Raw genomic sequence first — 16,949 nt, forward strand, 5'->3', positions numbered from 1 at the left:
TGCAATAGCGTTTTATACTTAGGTGTGTATAGCATACTAATTAAAGAGCGGTTTACATGAATATTATGGTAACGTTGGTGACCTAAGTGGTGAGAATTGCATAGAAGTTTTGATTATTTCTTAACTAGGGGGAAAATTTCTGTTCTTAAATTTCTGTTATTAAAATACCCATAGTCAACCACGTATATTTATGTTGTACCAGAGAATTTTTGTGCTACTAGAACTGAACAAACTGGAGTTCGATTTCGGATTGTTCTGACGGGACCGTGTACTGCGGTTCTGTGGGTCGTTTGCCGCATCGAGAAAACGCAACAAACCTGCCATGGATTGAATTCTAAAGATTTCAATTTTTTTTTGGTCCTTCCACAGATCCTTAGAATTTGCACAAGATACACACCAGAACAAGACACCATGACCTTTTCAGATGGCCTTACCCTAAACCGAACTCAGATGCACAACGCCGGATTTGGCCCATTGACTGATCTCGTGTTCACATTTGCCAACCAGCTCCTGCCTTTGGAAATGGATGATACAGAAACAGGTCTCCTTAGTGCCATCTGCTTAATCTGTGGAGGTATCGTACAGCATGAACTCGGATGCGTTTGAAAAGGACAGACACGATAAGATACTCATTTATGTTTTTACTTGTTTTGCTTTCCTGTACTAAAACATATATATAAAATATATATATGTTATGTAAACCACTCAACACTGAAGGTTTGTTTTCCACTGGTGATAGTTATTGGTTTTATTATTGATACGTTTTTAAATGAATTGAATCATTCTGTCAAGCAAGCGATCCTATTATTTGCCTGATAAAGGACTACAGCATATATCCTGCTGCATTTTTTTATAAGCGGTACATGGGTACCTGTATGAATGACCTTTGCTACGGCAAGATGCCCGTTACGCAGCTTTTGCTCATAAATATAATTGCATGCGTGTGCATATAGTTACATTCACACGAAAGTCACTGGTGATAACTTTCTTTAGGAAAAAAATAGATTGTACTTTGAAATTGGCATAGTGGCTCTGATGACATAGTGGGGGGGGCTGGTTACAACTTGAAAGGGACATTGTCAAGCAAAATCAGGTAAAATCATGGGTTTAAAATACAAAAAGACAAGTCTCGGATCATTTCCAAAATCCTCTGTAAATTTCTGTTATTTTAATCACCTAGTCTCTCTCCTCCTTTGCAAAATCTGGACTAGCAATAGAAACACACGTTGTTTAGTTGGGCCATTTTGTTGAAATACAAACTGGGTGCTACTAGAGAATGTTTAAAAAACAAGAGTCGGTCTTTGTCGACAGTGGCCCTTTAGTACAAAATCATTCCGATTTTATGTGTGTCTAACCATAACCCATCAAAAGCATTGACGGGTTCCGAGATGTCGTTAACATGTGACTGGTGCATCCTGGTTTATGGGTGACGTTTGTTGTCACTCAAGCTAGCACTGCCATCTGCTGATACCTGATGGTAACTCACTTATTTTAGTATTGATACAAAAACTAGTTTAGCTGTAATCTCTTTGTATACCTAGGTAGTTTATCAGTAACGCATACAAAATTAATTCTGAAATATTCTTTGCAGTGAGGTGTTTTTCCCTTGGAGAGGGAGGTATTTCTGGACCACTCAAATGACAAACCTTTCCAGTCACCAAGGAAAAATGAATCTAAGTTTCAGAAAGCCATGGTTTATCCTCTTCCTGTGGAATACTCACCACAGAGTGTGGGTCATAAGTGGAGAGAAAGATGAAATTCATGGAGTTCTAATCAAGAACATGGAGGAGCTTCTGTGATTTGGAGTTTGTAAAAAAAAAAAATAGAGAGAGAGAGATATATATATATATTTAAAATCATACAAGTGATATGATACTTTTCTACAGATCGCCAGGACCTTGAAGAACCAATGAAAGTGGATAAGCTTCAGGAACCATTGCTTGAAGCACTGAAAATTTATATCCGAAAGAGACGACCCAACAAGCCTCATATGTTCCCAAAGATCTTAATGAAAATCACAGATCTTCGTAGCATCAGTGCAAAAGGTACCGTGTCTCCCGATAATTCAGCAATAGTGTCAGTGTTACGTTTCAGAGGAAATTGGCCTAGAGACCTGTGTTGTTATTTTTTTAATATAGCTAAGAAAGGTCCTTGTGACCTTTCTCTTCCCTTCTCCTTCATGTAACTCCCGTGTTTAAATTGATTCTGCTTTAAACATACATGGTGCTACGTTCTTCATGCAACTTACAGTGAAAATGACATCTTAGGTATAACTAGGTTGGCAAATCATTAGCGTGAACTCTTTGTTAGTCATTTTAAGACAAGATAAAACCCTGAATTAAACCTTTGTGAATGTTTACAAGGGGGTGCGGGTCAGCGTGTACTTGGTATCACTAATGGCGTTCAAAAAAACAAAGTCTGTTTACAGACAACAGAAAACACTTGTGCATCCAGAATTCCCCTAAACTTGTGGTCTGACGTACTGAAGGTTTAGAATTGATTCGATCCAGGATTTTGGAGATTCAGCACCTCTAATCCATTACACATGGATCAATTTTGGTTTAACATTTTGTGTAGTCTTGTATGGGATTGACTGATGAGTGTGAAACACACACAGTCTAAGCGCTATCACATAAATTCTCTAAAGCGCGGGTATAGTTGAATGCTTTCATTTCGTCAGAGAGGTTCCCCGCTTAGTGCTTTGTCCCTTGACGTGTACAGCCTGAGAGGGGCGGCCAGGCAGCGGTTCTGAAAGTAGCAGTGGACCGTCAGCGGAGTGCCAGCTCGTTAGCAGCCTCTGTGCACACCTGTTCTGCCCTGTGCTGTGGCTTCGAAGGTGACTCTGTTCCTCTCGTTTGTGTACCCCTGTATCTCCCCAAGACCCAATTTCAGACGTGTCCAGCTGTTTCACATAGGTTCACCTCCAGGCTTCTGACGAGCTGTATCGGAGATGTACCAGCCTGAATACAGAGAGTACCAAGTGCCACAATTCTTATTTTTTACAGTGGTTGGTGCAGTTCCTCTTTCTTACTACGCTTATTCAACTACAGATTTGCTACCCCGATAGATAAGCAAGCACATGAGCTTGTACGTACAGGTACCTATGTAGCTATAGATTGGGTTTATGCTTTTGAGAAAACGACCGATTTCATTTGACATGGTTTTTGAGAAGACTTCAGGGAAAAAAAATAGCAGTTAAATCACTCAAATAAATACACTTGTTTTACATTAAAACCTGAACTGTTAGAATTTAAACAATATATAAGTTAAAAGATTAAGCTATAGCTATGTTTATAAAAAGAAGGGAGCAATTTAATTGGATTGATTAGTACCAAAAGAATAACCTAGAAGGGAAACACCAGAGCTGGAAGCAAAAGTATCCTAAAAAGGAACCACTCGCCAGGTTATCTAAAGCTTGCAGTTTTACCCTCAAGTAAAGCAGGCTCCATCCAACTGAATCTACAAAATAAACTTACAGCAGTACTGAGCTATAAAAAATATTTAGGGGAGCCCTTTCGTCCTACTGTTCTTGCTTGCGGGAAATCTATTTCCGCTTTCCTGCTTCTTTGCCGGAGCCCTCTAGCTCCTCAAGAACACGGCTCTGTCTCTTTACGTTCAATGCACAAGACAGGATTCTTCTTTCCATTCTGACATAAGTATTTAACTTTAATTATATCATTAATGTTTTATAGTAAAACTAAATCATACCAAAGGACTGGTGATGTCCTGGCGGGGTTGGGTGTGTCTTGAGTTTCATTTGAAAAGGTGTACGTTAGAAGATAATGGCTCTTGATGGTACACGGTCCCTGAAAGCAATTACCAAAGTAAGCGTGAACTGAAACGACTGAGAATGTCTCCTTACGCTAGAGTTCCTTATACGGCTGCGTTCTTCTGTGGCATTAGAAGCAGCGTAACAAAAGCAGTAAGCGTTCGCGGGACTGCAGCAGGAGACGGTCTTCTGAGTTCTCTTACCCCGGTATTAAACTGGAAGTTTGCAAGACCTGAAAAAGTACTGTGGCTCTGGAATGGAATAACCACACAAATACTTGGTACTGCAGCTGACCTACTCCGTAACAGCAGAAGGCAGATATTTAAGGTGGCCAAATGCAGTTCATCAACACCGCTCTGACTACAGATGGTTTGTAGAGAAGCTCTCAGCATAATTCTGCATTAATTTCTTTCCAATTATAGTGCTTGCCCCTTTGTTCCTAACAGTTATTTAAGAGACTTTTTAATCAGCATTCACTTGGAAAGTTGGTCATTTGCCTTTTGTAGATGATTTTTGAAGCTCCTCAGTTAAGGCATGAACTTAAGCGCTCGCTTCCACTCTGGAGTTACTGCTGTGACGGACAGCGTGCTCTCTCCAGCATGGACATTGCAGCAGCACGGATAAGCAGAAGATAGCCAAAGGTTCTCTCCTCTGGAATGTTTCTTCAAGAACCAGACTATTTTCTCTTTAATTTTGCTGGCTCTTCTTGCCTTCCTTCACTTTTAAAAAGCACAGATTCCTATTCCATTAGACTCAAATTTTAAGATGATCAGGAATCCTATGCAACATGTTAGACCAGATACTTGAACTCGGAGGTTTATAGCTATAAATTGTCTGACGTTGTCCTGATAAGAAAAAATCTTTTGCCCATCAGCAGCAAAATATGTAAAGCACGTTCACGCCTCAGCGTGGAACAGAATCTCTACTATACATCCTCACTTTATTTGAGGTGTAATTCCAAAATACTCCTGTCTCTTTATGGTCCTCGCCACTCAGTAGCTGAATGTTTATTAACTAACTTGCTTTCAGTCCTTCAGCTGTATCACCCGTTTACAAGAGAAGGTTGTACTTTACTTAAGCTGTTTTAGTGTTACTGCTGACTGGTGTAGGGCTTTCTGAACATTGCTTGCCCATCACTAGAAACAGCAGCAGCTGAACTGTCCAGCTTTACAGATCGGGCTTTTCCCGGTAATAGCCTTTCTTTTCACTAAGAAGTTTTGTCCATCCAGCATTTAAGGATTCCTGTGGTTGTAGTAACTTACTTACTAATCCCCAAGCAGTTCCCTCGGAGTTAACTGCCCAGTGGCAGGCAGGGTCTTGGCCATTTTTTAGACGCGGGCTCCCACTTGTGCCGTACCGCTGCGTACTGAGCGCGGTGCTTCCTGGGCGCGCCGAGCTGACGTCGTGTGCAAGTTACGAGTGAACTGTGAGGCGTCTGCCTGTTCATACAGTCTTCCCCGTATGCCTGCCCTGTTGTATGCCTGCCATGTTCCAGCAGCCTTAACACATCTTAGGAGCAACAGGCACGATTGTGTGGCTTTGTGGGTTGGGTTTCTTTCCCCCCCCCAAACTAGTATTAGTTGTTGGCTCGCAGTCTGAGTAGTCAGGAGTGACGTAGTGATTTTGTTTAATCCTACAGGCGCTAGCCTGCAAAGCCATCTCTGTATAAAAATACCCATTGTTACGCTTGACGAGGCAAAACACAGCTTATTTAAGTAAGTCAGATGTAAACAGTATTAGTGTTTCTGTGTACTTTTGTGGTTAATTAGCACTAGAGAAAATGCCTGAAAACTACGGAAGGCAGCTTCACAAAAAAAGTATCCATTTGCCTGAATTTGTTCTTTTATAAAACAACAGTTTGTTAAATTGTGATTCTCATTTCACAGTTTTCCATATGGGAAAGAAACGTTCTGACTTACATCGCTGCAGTTCTCTTACAGGATTTGCCTCACCCGTTTAACACAAATCAGCCAGAATTTTTGTCATTCTATAGTCTTTGCAGATCCAGTACAGATTAAAAACCATAAAGTGTATTCCAATTTATAAGGACAGACATCTATGTGATCACAGTTGCATTTATTTTTTCAGTATCATTTAATGCCGTTTTGGTTCCTTCTGTGAAAAGCAGCAGCTCATCCACTTTACCTGTAGTGTAATATCAGTTGCTGTGTCATAATTTTAAATTAATTTGTTAGGGAGTACTCATCTAACGCCTTTTCTTGTAATGACTGAAGTAGTTCACTTACTTACATAATTCTGTATGCAAGAAGTATAGGAGGAGACACCAAATCCATTAAAATAACGTACCCTGAAATTACTACTGATGATGCTAACAAAAAGGAAATCACACTAATGGAAAGGACTTTTTGCTTTCTTTTTAAAGGTGCAGAACGTGTCATTACATTGAAAATGGAAATTCCTGGATCCATGCCACCTCTTATTCAGGAAATGTTGGAGAACTCTGAAGGACATGAACCACTGACACCAACCTCAAATGGAAATACTGCAGAACACAGTCCTAGTATCTCACCCAGTTCAGTGGATAACAGCAGTGTCAGTCAATCCCCTATGGTGCAATAAGACACTTTCCAGCTACTTCAGACATTCCTAATACCTTATGTACAGGGACGAAAAGCAAGAAAAACATTTTTACTGCTGCTTAGTTTCTGGACTTAATATATATCTATATATGTATATATATATAGATAAAAACTCAACAAGGACCAAGAAATTTTCATATGTATCGATATATACTCCTTGCTGTTTAAACTCTTAAAACTAGAAAAATGCAAACTTTCGAAACTCTAAATCAGCCATTTCATGCAAAAAAATAGTTAAGCTTCTGTTTTCTCCTCTGAACACTCAAGATCGCATGGTGACAAGACAGATCTCAAACTTTAAATTCTGGTTGCATTTCTGATGACTTTGTACATACAAATGTATGGCTGTACTTTCTATACTGGATGTTTGGTGCTTTCCTTTTGTCTCTCATGCCTAAACCGATCAAGACACCAACCGTATGAAATGGACTACTGTACACATCCAGAGAAGGAAGTTTAAAGGACCATCTGATTTAGTTTAATATGAAAACTTGTCTTTGATGCCCTCAGTTTGCATCTCCTTCCTTGTAAAAAGTATACAAAAATTCACTGCACTAGCAGAAAGGACATCAGTGTCAGCATTAACTGCCAGATCAGTTATTCAGATGTCATTTGTTCCACTGTTAATGTCACTTTAAAATTTAAAGAAGTGGTTTCTTACCGGGCTGGTGACCTAGCTCCACAATTAACTACTACATGTCTGCAGTAATGATTGATAGCCTCCAAGGCAGAAACACTTTTCAGTGTTACCACGGTTTTGTTTACTTGTTCACAAGCCATTAGGGAAGCTTCATGGGACGATAACCAGCAGACTCATCTACAGCTTTTGAATCAGTGAGTCTAGGGTATTTCCTTAAGAATCGACTGCCAGAAATTAGCTGGGTTATCCGGCCTTCCAGGTGCTAGGGAAGTACAGCTAGGACTTCCAGAAACATGAGGAGAGAATCTGCCTTCTTGGCCTTGTTAAATCACCATGAAGCAGAATGAAAACTGTGGTAGAATGGTTAACAGATTTAAAGTGTCAGTTTCTTAGGTTTCATTTAAAGCACTAGTGGATTTTTTTTTTTATATATTCTAGTAAGTCTGTGATGTACTTTCACTGGCTCTGTTTGTACATTGAGATTGTTTAACAATGCTTTCTATGTTCATATACTGTTTACCTTTTTCCATGGAGTCTCCTGGCAAAGAATAAAATATATTTATTTTAAAAAAACCCAACTGCGTAGAAGTAGTCCCTCTAGTCTAAATTTTACACACACACGGTAGTTTTCCATTTTTTAATGTTTAAACTTCATTTCAAAAAGCAGGTTTGCTGTTTGCAACCATGACAATTAAAATGTGCTTTAGCACAGCTGTCTAGAACATCTCTACAAGCCAGTCAGACAAATACATGACATTTCAATGAGTAAAAAAGAGCATAAAACTGTAGGTGTAAGAACAAAATGTTAAAATGCCTACACACAATAATAAAAACCATCAATTACATTATCACATAAAAGAAGTCAAATGTACAAAAGTTTGCGACAGAAGGGACAAAAGGACAACACAAGATATTTGTTGGAAAACATTTGTGTGCTCTTTGGGCACTTAATTAAACATATCAAAATCATCATCTTCGTCAGACTCTGCAAAATATTTAACTTCTTTTCTAGCCCGGCCTGTCCGTGGCTTTGGGGCAGTTTCGGAGGCAAAGCCTGACTGAAAGATTTCCACATCAGAATCCTGGTCAAAAGCGGCCTTCTTGGATTTCTTTAGAAAAGAAAAGACAAATCAGTTGTTGTGATGCTGTGTACGTTTTCCCTTTTCACATTCAGAATTGAAGGAAACCTTCTCGAACATCTAATTTCTAAACACACCTAAACCCCCCATTATCATATTAGCAACCTATAATAAGAACATGCACCTTTTATGTAAAGTCATCCGTTGGGTTCTTTTCACAAGGAGAAAAGAGCATAGATGGAACTGACCTTGCTTGGTGTTGATTTAGGCGTTTTCTTCCCAGGGTTGTATTCACCTTCATTTTCTGAACTGGATGCTTTCCTTTTCTTTGCCCCTCTACCTTTTCCTAGAGGTGAGAGAATATGATTTAACTTTGTTTTCTTTTTCTTTTTTTAATAGAACTCCAGAGTTCCGCAAACTGAGAAAGACCTAGTGCAATTACTTTAGTATGTCTACATGTTAAAGTTTACAACTCATCCTTCTTCACAACAGCAGTAAAATATATTGTATTTTCTTTTCTCAGTTTTAAATCTTTTATACTTCTTCCGAAGTTACCATTCACCTAGCAATTCAAGCTGTCGGTTCAAGACGGGGACAGACTTGATCGATGACTTCTAGACTTCTGAAGTACTACAAGTCCTCAGTCACCTTCTGTACTGATTACACAGCATTAATTCACCTTTACTGTTTAGTAAATTTACTGTTAACCTCACCTATCGACACTGGCACATTCTTTACAGACTCCTCTGATTATACCGCTTGGGGTGCTGTGTTGTGAGGACTCTGAGAACTGGGATACCAAAGAATTGGTTTAAAAAAAACAGAAAACACTACTTACTAGAATTACTACCAGAATTTTACTGTCTTGTAAAAAGCTGAGATCAAACAAAATAAGCAGTATCCAGTAGAACTGATGAACAAAAAAGGGGGGGTGAGGGGGTGGAGCTATTAAATACACTCCCAACAGAGAAGGTCAGATAGAAAGCTCACGCATTGTTTGTCAAGAAAAGTCAGTACACTATATTTGTCACAGAAAAGGCTCGTGGCCGAGTAATCTACTAGTGATTAATTTACTAATAAATCATTGTGGTTCTAATTTTAGAGACACTGGTTCTGCTTCCTCATAAAAATGATTGTGAACCTGTGTTACAGACAGCACAGACCGTGTTGAGCAGCACAGCACCAAAACTCTTACCTTTGGGTGCTGCAGTCTTCTTTGGAATGCCGAATTCTGAATCTGAGTCAGAGTTTACAGTTTCCACCTTCTTGGCCTTGGGAGCTCTTTTCGGTTTAGGGGGCACATCTAGTTTTGCTGTTAGAAGTTAGAGATACTAAATATGTTAAATTCACATATTGGTTAGAAGTATTAAATTTTATTAGATACTCCAGTTACAGCATAAATGGCAGATATTAAAACAAGATGAGAGGTTTCCGCACTTGGGGAAAACATACTTCAGCTTTTATGCTAAAACTGCATGGAATAAACAGGAGGTTTCCTTTGTCATCCTTTGAGATGTATCGGTGCATTCAATAAGTTCCAGTGGTTTTGATTAAATACTGTTTCATCTTTTCGAGCACAAAACAGGTTACCAGTAACTAAAGCAGCAACAGAAGTTCTCCAAGTTGGATACTTTAAACAAACATGTTTGGATACGTTACAGTGTTTACAGATACAGCTCGCTGCTTGTGACATTTTTGCCTTCACAGTGGTACAACTGCAGGGCAACCTCCCCCATGATTACTGCAGGAGTTTCAGAGACAGTGCATCTGACTGTGACATTGTTTTCTGTCAACCTCAGTGAAAAGGAACTTCAGAAAAAGCAGAAAGGACGGGAAGGGGACAGATCTGTGGATTTCTTAAAGAATTTTAATTACTGCCATGCAACTAGTCTTGCCATCTTTAAAAGACAGTCATTGGTATGTTCACACAATGGGTCACAAGGAATAGAATCATAGAATCATTTGGGTTGGAAAAGACCCTTAAGATCATAGGATAGTATGTTCTGTATGCTTACAGACCAGTCAGTCTTTTGCAGAACCCTCAGATACACTACTGACCTATCAGCTATGAATACCTCAAAGATGATGAGATGCATGTAAAAACACTCCAGCTACCAGGAATGTGGACATTTGTGAGAACTCAAGCTTTCGTTTATGGTGTCACTAGGGGAATGTGTTCAGAGAACAAGAGAGTGTCTCCACAAACTGTTTGGCTATGATGCCTTAAACTGCTACCCACTGGAGAGTCGCTGCACAAAACCAGTTACGCCTTTCCAGCTTTTTGTGGTAATACCTACGGGGTAGTCCAAGTATCGGGTCCTGACAACACAAAAAATAAAGCCTTCTTTGGCATCATGGATGGGAAAAAAAAAATGGTGTTGGCTATGGCAGCATTTCAGGTAAGACTTGGGGAGGGAGGCAACAATGCCTAGGATGGAAGTCAGGAACCATATTTGAAAGCAACTTGAAATAAGTCTCTCTAGGTATCTCAACTGGGAAAAAACAGCTGTATTAGCATAAAGTAAAACTAAGTAAGCCACAAAGACCTACGAGTAAGGCTGGAAAAAGTACACAGCAACCGAAAGCAGAAGGAATACTTTTGGTGATGCTTATAGAAAGTAAGTCACTAGTTACCAGTAAAGGAGGGGGCAGTGTTACTGGAAGGTACATGATTTTAGGTCCCATAAGGCAACGAAGTCCTTCATACAGGAAATAGCTTTTCTAGCGTAAGAAATGTAGACTAGGGCACAGGGAAGGGAAAGATTCAGAAGTTTCATCAACTTGAAGATGACAAGCAGAAATTGTGACCAAGAGAACCTTAGTAGAAGGGATCCATTTTAGATCCAGGTGGCATTCAACATCAGGAGCTGAAGTTTAGATGTCCTCCTACAGCACTGTGTATGTTTTGGCCAGGTAATTGTGCCTTGCACAGTTCTTCATGCTGTTAATGTGAAATTTGCATACCAGACAGAAGCCAAGTATGCTCCATTGGTAAGCACTACCCAGCACATATACCATGAGATGTAACAATCTTCAGCTGGCCCCGAGTCCTCAAGTTTGTTAACTGATGTTAGAAAAGGGGCAGACTTCTCACTGACAAACAAGGAATTGGGGAGAAGGAGATAACCGGGGAATGAAAGAGAGGTATGACCCACTGCCACAAACACTAGACTCGTTCTTCCCTTGAAACAGAGCCCGTCATCACTGGTCAACTCCTGTGAAGTCTGCCTGCAGAACACCAAGTCCAAAGGACAGCAAACCTCTTAATTCTTATCTGGTGGGTAAAGTAATAGTGTCCATGGCTTCCAGAACACGCATCTCCATCTATACTAACTCCAGTGGGATTCTGAACCGTTACCTTAGATTATATACCTAACGCCTGCACAAGTGGGAAGGATCTCTGACAGCAACTAGACCGCAATCAGCTCAGCCAAGCTCTCCACTAGGTATCATGACATGAAACGGAAGTCTGCAGTAGGGTCAATGTGCACAGGCTCTCAAGAAGCCCAAGTTTTTGGTAGAAAGTTCAGGAATGGTATCAGTCTTACAGCTGATGCGAAGGGTATGTCTCACTGCTAGAATCTCAACAGTCAGCTGGGCTATTCAAGGTGAGCAGCTGCCTATAATAGAAGAGTAAGACTGCTTTTCAGATTTCCCTTAGGCTTACTGTAAAGCACTAGAACCACAGACCTCTCAAATAGTGCATAGAAAGCAAGTTCAGCAGTCTCTTGATCCTCTAGTGAACACCAGAGGTCAACAGATTTCATCTCAAATTGATTGAAGTCTGAAAAGAAGCTGAACTCATACCTATTCGTTTATTTGTTCTCACTGAGAAGGGAATGTGGCTGTACAGATAGCAAGGCACAACAAATGATTCTTCAGTTTCAGCTTTCTATCCTTACAAATTCAAGCTCTGAAGTCACAGAAAATCAAACAACTCTGGAACAATTGTTTCAGCTACACAATAGGCATTCCCAGTATGAGGGTAAGTGGATGGAATATTACAATACCAGAAAATGGGTTTTGAAGGGGCTGCTGATACAGGGCATGAAGATTAGAATCAAGGAGACTACTATCAGGATACCAGATGACCAATGAACTAAGCATGTTAGGTCATCACTGCACTGTCAAACTGTGATCATGAAACTGTGGTCATGTCTAATCTGGGCAAAGGAGAAGAGATGAAAACTGGTGAAAGCAATCTGTCATGTTGTCATGCACTGAGAGGGAAACTGTGTCCCTAAGGCTACACTGAAGGCAAAAATTCAACTTTTGCTTGAAAGAGCCTGTTTATACCTATTTTGTGAGCATAAAGGTTAATTAGAAACTCAGAAACAGATCACAGCTGTATTTTAAGGTTTCAAGTTAGGTTAATGACAACTCATCACATCCAGGCCTTCAAAAAACAGAGAGGGAGGCAGAGATTGAATGTTGAATTGCATCCTTGCCTAGCTACTGCATACACAGTTCTCTGTTGTATTTACTGCAGTACAGAAGTTTAACATAAAAGACTATTGTATTAGAGCTCAGCTATTTCTGTAAACAATCTTCATTTATTCTTTAGAACTTTACTAACTGAAAGTGTGAGAAGCATTCAGATATTCGCTGGTTCAAACAGTTTACAAATTAGATTAGACAATGCAGCAAGAAAGAGATTAGAAACAGGGAAGCAATGGGGGAGAGGATGAAAAGATGCTGCAATTCACTGGTACCTAATACATAACACAAGATTTTTTTTTCTTTCTTTCTTTCTCATTTTTAAGAGAGTAAATTAACTATTGTAACTGGCTGCTTTCTTGCAGATTTCCTTGAGATCTTTTTTGGGAAGAATCAATACATTGAGTTCAGCTGCAAGTTGGTCAAAAGTTGTAAAAAACAAAGGCCACAGCATCACAGGAAAAAAAATGCTTTTGGAGGACGGAAGATTGAGCAGCAAGAAAAAAGAAAATTATCTGAAAGACATACAGGAAAAAATGCAAAGATCTGAAAGCAACAAAATCCCCAGTCTATCATGTCTTAAGAACTGTATTTTATAATCCATTTAAACTATCATTAGATAAGAAAAAACGTAATTTTCACGATTAATTACAGCAAGTGTCTAACATAATCTTTAAAACACATTTAGAAGCAAGAGCAAGTCTTTCTCTTAAAAGTAGCACTAACAAGCAAAACAACAGTATTTCCCAAGGTAGACAGAGCAAAAAACCTTATTCCTACAAATACCCAAGCACAACCACAAAAACAAATCCAAATAAACACGCTTTTCTTGGAATTGTCCTTAATTCCACAATCTAAGATCCTGCAAGATGCCAGTCCTAAAGGCCTGACTAATAATTGAAAGAATTTATAACTCCGAAGTTTGAGGAGAGCCTTTCATCCTCCATTTCAAGAAGAAAAACAACTGTGCCAAGTGGAACTTACTGTGATAGCCTACTTAGGACATAAATATTTCTTGGGTATTCCTCCTTTGCACTTGCTCTCCTTCCTTTTAAAGTAAATAAGTTAGATCCATTATAGAAGACTATCTTCAACCCCAAGGTCATCATGTTTCACTTATTGCCTGAGGGTAAAAACCTCCCATTAGTTAAACTAATCAAAGGCTGAACATCAACTCCAAACGTGGAAAGTATTAAGTTTTGACACTACAGTAGCCAGTGGGAAGAAAGAAATTAATATCATTAAGGAGCTGGAAGACGTTCACACCCTATGTGGAATTTCACCGAGTTCAAAATCAACGAATGCAGTTCCCACTTTGAAGATGTGGAGAGACAATGCAAAGGTGGAGGAGATGAGTTTTAAATAAATAGGACAATCCTATACGTACCCTTTTTAGCCGCTACTGTTTTACTTGGAATTTTCTCTGTTTGTTTTGGGGCAAAAGATGATGAAAAAACAGGAGCAGAATCCTCTTCATCACTGTCCAATTTTGTTGCATCTACAATCACAGAGTATGTTTTGAATAAGATTCATTCACTGCATATTTTAAATCATCAATATTAATTACAGTCAAAATTAATCTCAAAAAAGTGCTTCTGATACTACAGCTAGGCTATGGATGTACTGTGACTTTCTTATCTATGATACAAGCTTTGTTCCTCTAAGGATCAGAATCTCCTTCCCCTTTCCTCTTTATGAATCTGGACATCTTTCTTCTATAACTATTGTGTGAAGTTTGTGTATACCACATAAACTCCCTAATATATTCCATAACAGTAGCTATAAGATTAAATAGATCGGTGAAAACAAGCTCACCATCATCTGTCTTCTGAGAGTAAGATGGAAAAGAGAAGATGTTCCCAAAATCTTGATTTTTCTTGTCTTGAGAAGTTTTCCTACTTCCAAACAGGAAAAAGAAATTATATGAGTTGCATTAACTACATACTGAAGTATGTAGACATTACAATATCCATGAGATTAAATTCCTGTTTTAGCACTACAAAGCATTTCTAGCATTTTTGTATATGCTTGCAACAGTCAACGCCCTAAAAATCACCATTCGGTCATGAACTTCAGGCATTTAAAATTAACAGAATTACATTTTTTTCAACAGTTCTGTATACCAGACTGGCACAAGATGGAAAACGGAGAATCTTACAAAATGCCGTTTAACAGATGGTATTACTGACAGCGCACCATAATTTGGTAAGTCATGTTTACCTCTGTACAGGTCAATTGCAAGGCTGAGATAACATACATGTATATTATGTATAAATATATATAACATATAAATTTTATTTTACATGGTACATGTAGAGTAGTAACAGGTTGATGTTTCTCAGTTTTGTTCAGAGACTTCTGCATTCAAAAAAATTATTAGTAAAGAAATACTGCTGAGATACAGTACTTACTCTGGAGATGGCTTTGATTTGGCTGGAGAGAAGTCATATTCATCTTTTTCTAAACTGTCTGAGGGAACAAACTCATCCTCTCTGTCATTTGTAACTGGAGAGGCTTTTACTTTGAGCTCATCCAAATCATTATTATTGTTGGCATCATCATCATCATCGGCATCATCTTCTTCTTCTGAGAAGTCAAAAGTATACTTGGGCCTCTCAGCTAAAAAAATCACATATACACGCATTTCAATACATAAATAAATTAAAGTGGAAGTCACTAAACAATCCCTGCCTCAGAGTATACAAGACAAAAGACAGGGGTAAAAGAAACTTGTTTGAGCCTGGAAGAATAAACGGACATAATTTAAAGTGTTACCAAACATCTAACACCACTTGTGGCTTGCTCAGATACCTTCAGCTAACGGCATTATAAAGACATCACTGTGTAAGTACTTTTAAGGAATGAGAATCCTTCACTTACAGCTGAGGCTTTCTTGAATCTATCATTTGAACATTCTTCCTAATCAAGTGCTTGAAAAATGAATCAACAATTTTCCAGAAAAATCTGTGTCTTTTTCTTAAACTATCAAATATTTATGTATTTTCCAAACTTTCAGTCTCCGATACTTTTGCTTTTCATGGACCGGTCAGAATTTTTCTGATACATTTTTACTAACCATTTGGGCTTTTGGGCCTTATTTGACAGTATAATTGCATTAGAGTAATTTTTTTTGTTTGTAATGGTATTATCTTGTCTATTTCTTGTATAATTCACTACTTTCATGAGTAATTTCTATTCTATTGTGTAGAATAAGGGAAAAGATTTCTGGACCAAGTTACAATATCTTTCTTGATATGAAAGTTCCTGGTCTTGACATTAAGAGTTTTTTCACTAAACGCACAGTGAAGAAAATGTAATGCAAGCTATCTGTAGGAGATAAAGTCCTAAAGGAAGGCTATGGTCAAAGGAAAATGTAGGTTTGTAGTTTAAACTTTCAGTCACAATGCGCAATTCACAAAAGCTTGCGTACCTGCAGCTCTCCTAAGCAGAGAGTCTCTTGGAATAATCACAGGCTCATTCTCTTCTAAATCACTTTCAGACTTGGATTCATCATCTGACCATGGGTTTCGTTTCTTCACTTTTTTTGCACTGGACTTTGTAGATGACGGTGTTCTTCTTACCCTAGTACCTGCCACAAGTTAAAGCATTACTACAGTCAGGATAAAAAATATTTTCAGCTTTTCTAATCATTTATGATGCATAAATTTAGCATAAATTTTTATCTTAAAAAGTTCTCCTTTACATGTTGTAAATTTTCTTCTCCTTCCTGAAGAAAAATTTAACTTGATGAAATGATTTCACACAGAACCTGACCTGCTGCTGCCAAACAAATTTGTTTTATGACTGAAAAACATAGAAGTCTCTAATTTGAAGTTTTAGCTCCTCTGCAGTCAAACTTCCATTTTTTTAAAGGTTGCTGGGGTTTTACAGAAAAAGAACAAGCAGTTTTCCATTATTCAAGGAACATGATCAGGAACAGTTATTGGAAAAAAACAATTAACATGGGAAGCAGAGGGTACCCTATTGGGGGGTGACAATGCGGTCAGTCAATTGCAGGGCAAACTCAGGTCAAGCTGGGCTAATTGGCTCTGGCTCAACACCAGCTAGGGTAGATTTGAGCTGCATGTAGACAACTCAGTCATAACTGTACCCAGTTAATCTATTCAGGTTGGATAATCCCCTGAATAATTAAAAACAGATCTTATCTCAGAAGTATTTGTGTAACCACTTTTTTTTAAAAAAAAAAACAAACAACCCTCATACTTAAACCTTCCCTTCTGTCTTTAGCTTTCTTTTTTGTTGCTGCCCTGTATTGGGTTTGCATGGCAAGGTTTTGGTAGCGGGGGGGCTACGCAGGTGGCTTCTGTGAGAAGCTGCTAGAAGCTTCCCCTATGTCTGATAGGGCCAATGCCAGCCGGCTCCAAGGGGGACCCACCGCTGGCCAAGGCTGAGCCCATCAGTGA

The 16,949-nt window shown here is 38.8% G+C and overlaps 2 protein-coding genes across 3 annotated transcripts in view; one reads left to right on the forward strand and one right to left on the reverse strand.

The window, feature by feature from the left end:
• Nucleotides 1-7,582, forward strand: part of RARB (retinoic acid receptor beta) — a 217,077-nt gene extending 209,495 nt beyond the window's left edge. The window contains exons 8-10 of one of the 2 annotated variants that reach the window (XM_009288614.1): nt 370-574; nt 1,887-2,045; nt 6,153-7,582. In XM_009288614.1, the coding sequence (XP_009286889.1) occupies nt 370-574; nt 1,887-2,045; nt 6,153-6,349 (561 nt within the window). In that variant the 3' untranslated portion in view covers nt 6,350-7,582. The remainder of the gene's footprint in view (nt 1-369; nt 575-1,886; nt 2,046-6,152) is intronic. The other variant, XM_009288615.2, reaches the window with a different exon arrangement.
• A 50-nt stretch (nt 7,583-7,632) lies between these two features.
• Nucleotides 7,633-16,949, reverse strand: part of TOP2B (topoisomerase (DNA) II beta) — a 71,271-nt gene continuing 61,954 nt past the window's right edge. Inside the window, exons 30-36 of the mRNA XM_019474481.1 lie at nt 15,956-16,114; nt 14,937-15,144; nt 14,341-14,423; nt 13,913-14,023; nt 9,284-9,400; nt 8,337-8,434; nt 7,633-8,118 (exon numbers count right to left, since the gene is read on the reverse strand). Of these exons, the coding sequence (XP_019330026.1) occupies nt 7,957-8,118; nt 8,337-8,434; nt 9,284-9,400; nt 13,913-14,023; nt 14,341-14,423; nt 14,937-15,144; nt 15,956-16,114 (938 nt within the window). The 3' untranslated portion in view covers nt 7,633-7,956. The remainder of the gene's footprint in view (nt 8,119-8,336; nt 8,435-9,283; nt 9,401-13,912; nt 14,024-14,340; nt 14,424-14,936; nt 15,145-15,955; nt 16,115-16,949) is intronic.

The sequence above is a fragment of the Aptenodytes forsteri genome, unplaced genomic scaffold (genome assembly GCF_000699145.1).
Source record: "Aptenodytes forsteri isolate BGI_AS27 unplaced genomic scaffold, ASM69914v1 Scaffold9, whole genome shotgun sequence".
Classification (NCBI taxonomy): Eukaryota; Metazoa; Chordata; class Aves; order Sphenisciformes; family Spheniscidae; genus Aptenodytes; species Aptenodytes forsteri.